This window comes from Rhopalosiphum padi, chromosome 1 (assembly GCF_020882245.1).
Source record: "Rhopalosiphum padi isolate XX-2018 chromosome 1, ASM2088224v1, whole genome shotgun sequence".
Taxonomy (NCBI): Eukaryota; Metazoa; Arthropoda; class Insecta; order Hemiptera; family Aphididae; genus Rhopalosiphum; species Rhopalosiphum padi.
Genome location: NC_083597.1, coordinates 23,903,134 through 23,908,461, shown reverse-complemented (window position 1 = coordinate 23,908,461; position 5,328 = coordinate 23,903,134). Strand labels below are relative to the sequence as shown.

The 5,328-nt window shown below is 26.7% G+C and overlaps 1 protein-coding gene across 1 annotated transcript; it reads left to right on the top strand.

Annotated features, from left to right (window-relative positions):
* Positions 1-3,730: 3,730 nt before the first annotated feature.
* LOC132918060 (uncharacterized) lies at positions 3,731-4,318 on the top strand. The gene has a single exon (XM_060979131.1). The coding sequence runs from the start codon at positions 3,731-3,733 to the stop codon at positions 4,316-4,318; it is 588 nt and encodes a 195-aa protein (XP_060835114.1).
* Positions 4,319-5,328: the final 1,010 nt, after the last annotated feature.

Below are 5,328 nucleotides of genomic sequence, written 5' to 3'. Positions count from 1 at the left end.
TTGTGTTGCTTGAACGAAAAACATATATCCTATTAAACTGGCTAGGAAAGAATAATAATTATTTTTACAGTATTATTGTGTGTTATGCATTTAATCAACGCATGTCACTCAAGCCGAGTCTTTTCGAATTGTGTGTAATTCATGTATGGTAGATACTACCATTAATTTTATATATTATAAAATCAATGGTACTACGGCGTTAATGTATTATTGTGTTGGTTGGTTGTGCTGTATATACTGTTCAAAGCATTACGCCCTATACACCACTATAAAACAATGTGGTTGTGATTATGAAAATGGTGTGATTATTTTTAATTGTTTGGCGAAATTATAATATCCTAATATCAGCACTGAATACCTCATTATTGTTGTACAAACAGTGACTCGTCTAAAATCAATTTAAAATTTCTAATCAGATCTGTTGAATGCTAGTTTTCAATAATTTAAATGCAAAAGGGCAAAAGAACATAATCGTTTAAAATGTTTTCGTATGTTTAAAATAGGACTATCTATCCTAGGTACTAACACAGGAAGTATCCTGTAGTAAATATTATTTTGTGGTCGAAAAATAATATTATTTTAATATAAAACTATAATGTGTGTTATTTTTAAACAATCAATGGAATTTGGTTGATGGAAGATATGTATATCGATTTCAAACTTTAAAAGTGTAAAAATATTTAATTCTTGTATTTAAGTTAAATGTCAGGTATTACGTCGATACACGAATATTGAATATTTCAATAGAACTAATACACTTTTAAATATACAATATAATATACAAATAATGTGAACTATATAGTTAGTTCTTATGTAAAACTGATCTAATTATACTATTGATACACGTACGACGTACAGTTGAGCTATATAGATATTATATATACCATATACAGATATACATGTAACGTTTCTAACTTAATGATGCTAATTAGTAATTAGTAATTATCTATACACCAAACATGAGTGATTATTATAATTGAATTGTTATTGTATTAAAAAATATACATTGTAAATTTTTAAATTGTAAACAAGTTTAGTTTTGTCGAACAATTTGAATATTTTAAGTCATAATTGGTGAAAAAAACATTTTCCAATAATATTATAATATTTGTTACAGAAAATTTTAAACGAAAACACATGCACACAATAAGTGTTTTTGGGCCAATTAATGATAATTTCCTTTCTAAAAATGTACCTATCCCCGTCTATCCATGTGTATAATATTATTATAAAATGATTTTTGAAAAATGCTTATCTGTTTATATATTATATACCTATATAATATGCATTTTTGAGTACATCAACGTCATCAATGGAGAGATTTACTTTTTAACTAAAAAGTTAAATTAGGATATCTTATATATAATATACCGTGACGGCGAGACCTCCTAAATCTTAATTAAATAAATATACATCTACGTGTTATTTGTCATGAACTAATGAAGTTCCATCAACGGATAGATTCTTCATCTTCAACCATCTATTTAACACATAATCACTTTCTCTTATTGTAAATATTTAAATTATACATTTTGGAGTATATTTATATTGTATAATGAAAAAAATATTATATTATATCTTATACACACCACATTAAATCCTAAATAACAGCCGTGGACTATTGAGGCACACTATAAATAATACAAGAAACCAGTGACATCGATATTTTTCTTCGCTAGATTTTAAGTTGGGAGTTTGTTACCGAAACTTAGAATAAATTAAAATTTAAATATGGGTAGTAGAACTGATGAATTATAATGCAGACTGCAAAGTATAATGAGTTTATACTGTTATAGGTAGGTAGGTACTTATTGTAAAATCAACTCAAGAAATAAAGTTACTATAGTGTTAACATTTAGGTATACGTTACAAAGGGTGCGTCGTGCGTGAGTGCGTGATGTGGGGGTTAACTGTTCCTAAATAATTTTTTTTAAAGATATATATAAAAAGTTTTTAAAAAGAAATTAAAAATTAAATATTATTCATATATAAAAATAAAATTACATATTATAGTAATACATATATTATATGTAGTGAAAATAAAAGAATTTGATTATACAACAGTGGTTTTCTATTTAGTATATTATGTGTCAAAAATTAAAAAAATACAAAATTACAAAACTCACCATCATTCGTTAAGATGATGTTTTTCGATTATTTTCAACAGTAAAAATAAACAAAATTTACAAAATAGTATTATTAAGTGGTTTTAAAGTGAAAACAATTAACATGAAACATTATTAATTAGGAGACTACATTTGTTATCTGCATTATTTGAAATTAAAAAAAATAAAGAAGATAAGTGGATGATACCACTCTGGCACTCTGCATTAGGCGTCGAGTGGGTCACTGTTATGGGTGTATTAAATTTGAATTCAATGATAGGTATATCATTGTATACGAAAAACGATTCTAAGCGGAAATGGGTCTAGGACGGCTGTTTCGGCGCGAAAATATATCGGCGCTGGAAATTTCGGCGAGGCGTTTTTTTTTAAAATTAACTATTACTATTATAAAAAATAATCGTAATAAAATCGTCAATAGTGCAATCCTACTAAATATATAGTTGTTATCGTGTAACGTAAAAACCGACTATATATCTATATAGGTAAGATAAAGGTAAAGGTTATTAACCCACAGCAGTTAAGATAAAGTGATGAATATGTATACGTATAATAATGTATCAACTATATAAAGCAATCAGTGTAATCCAGAATCATTATCTCCAGATAATCTTTAGAAGATAATTATATAGGTCCTACTAACCGTAATGGTCGGGTAAGAAGAAATGCGTGTTTCGTAATCCAGTTCTCGATCTGTCATCATTACTGTGCAAAAATTTATACTTACCAAATGTCTAATTTATTATCGAATCGCGGACGTGAAATTTTTGTACAAGATGGTTTCATGTATATCTTCGACAAATTTAATTTTAACCATACAAAGCGATTTTGGAGATGTCGCAATAAAGATATATGTAATAGTCGAATTCATACAGGAATCGATGATTATATTATACAAAAAAAAATTAACGACCATACTCATGATTCTGAGGCAGCTAAAATTGAAGTAGATGCTGCAATTACAAAAATTAAGACACGTGCACTTCAAACAATGGAGCCTACATCAGTTGTAATAAACGAATGTGTTGGACCTTTATCCGAAGCAGCTAAAGTAAGTACAAATTTCAGATAGCTTTTTATTTTTACTAGGCCCGCTAATTTAATTTTAGGAACGATAATGTAGTTTAGCATATAAAAGATAATTAGAAAAAATATTAAATATTTATTAAATTATTTAAAAATATATTCTTTATTGTTTGAATTCAGGCCACTTTGCCAAATAATTCAACTTTAAAAAAAACGATTCGCCGAAAACGTCAAGAAATCCAAATGGCAACCACATAATCCAATTGACCTAACTTCACTAGACATCCCGCCCGCGTATACTATGTATTCTCCATCAAATGGTAATTAGGAAATATTTTTACAAAGCGATATAGTGGTCCAGGTTCTAATAGAATATTAATTTTTGCTCGATCTAAGAGCCTTGATATTTTGGAAAATTCGAACGTATGGTACATGGATGGTACATTTAAAGTTGCACCTCCATTATTCAGTCAAGTGTATCAATGTATGTAATATTAACTGAATATTAACATGGTATACTGCCTATGATTTATATTTTACTCCCCGATAAACAATCAGTAACATATGATCATATGTTTTTAATGTTAAAAAAATTAAGACCGGCTATAAAACCTAAATCGATTTCATGTGATTTTGAACAAGCAGCCATAAAATCAATAAAAAAAGCATTTCCTGATGTTAAAATATATGGGTGTTTATTTCATTTGTCGAAAAATTTTAAAAAGCAAGTTGGTGTATTAAATCTCACAACTCGATATAACAATGACGCTGATTTTTCTATATCAGTTAAAATGATAATTTCATTAGCATTTGTAAAAATAGAAGACCTTGATTTTGCAGTTGATTTATTAGCTCAAAATCTTGATGAGGAATTAAATAATTTATTAGAATGGTTCGAAGATAATTATTTAGGTCGAACTAACCGTAATGGTCGAGGAAGAAGAAATGCGCGTTTCCCTCCAGAAATTTGGAATTTATTTGATAGAGTCTTAAATTCCGAAAATAGGACAAATAATCATGCTGAGGCAGCAAATAGGAGGTTGAATATTGAAATGGGAGTGCGTGGCCCAACAATTTGGACATTTATAAATTGCCTAAGAAGGGTTCAAACAGGTCACGATGTTTTTATGGCGCAACTAACTGCTGGAGGGAGTCTCCCTAAAAAATAAAAAAATATACCGATCTAAATCGTCGATTATATAAAATAGTTAGTGAATATAATATAAGAAATTGTATGGACTATTTAAAGGGAATCACTCATAATATTTCTTTAAAATAAATTTCAATTGTATATTATTAAAATTTTTAAAGTATTATTAATTCATTTTTTTTAAATAATTATAAAATCATTAGGTATCATAATATATATATTTTAACCATTATATTATAATCATGTTTTATTAAACATATAAAACTTTATTGTTATATTATTTATTTTGTATTTTTAAATGTATTGTAATATTCAAATAATGATACACCTAATATTATTATAATATTATTTAATTTATATTTTTAAAATTTATTGTAATATTGGAATAATGATGAATTATTAATATATTATTAATTTTTTTTGTATTTTTAAAATTTATGTGTAGGTTAATAACCTACACCTTTATCTTACCTATATTATCGGTTTTTACGTTACACGATAACAACTATATTTGGTAGGATTGCACTATTGACGATTTTATTACGATTATTTTTTATAATAGTAATAGTTAATTTAAAAAAAAAAACGTCGCGCCAAAATTTCCAGTGCCGATATATTTTCGCGTCGTAACAGCCGTGCCGAAATGTCCGATTCCCGCGGAAATGGTCTGTCGGCTTTTATCACTAAGTTTATTTTATGTTTTTTGATATAGCTAATAAAGTTATTTGTTTTACTTTTAGTATTTTGGTAGGTCAATACCTAATATTTTTTTTCGAAAATATTGCATTTATTTTTATCGTTTTATTAGTATTTAATTATTATAAATATATATATTTATAGTTTATACCATATTATGTTAACTTATATAACTAAGAATTTAATATTATCTTTCACTAAATAACAGAAAAAAATAGGTTCGTACACTCGTAGTACAGATAATATCTTAAAATAAATCAAAATTGTCATTTCGTATTAGAAAATTCATAATAATACGAGTATAATATAGGTACGTAATAAGTTGAAGTCCCT

Excerpts from the sequence above, each read along its gene's own strand:
- LOC132918060 (XM_060979131.1), top strand. The coding sequence starts at position 3,731 with ATGTTAAAAAAATTAAGACCGGCTATAAAACCTAAATCGATTTCATGT.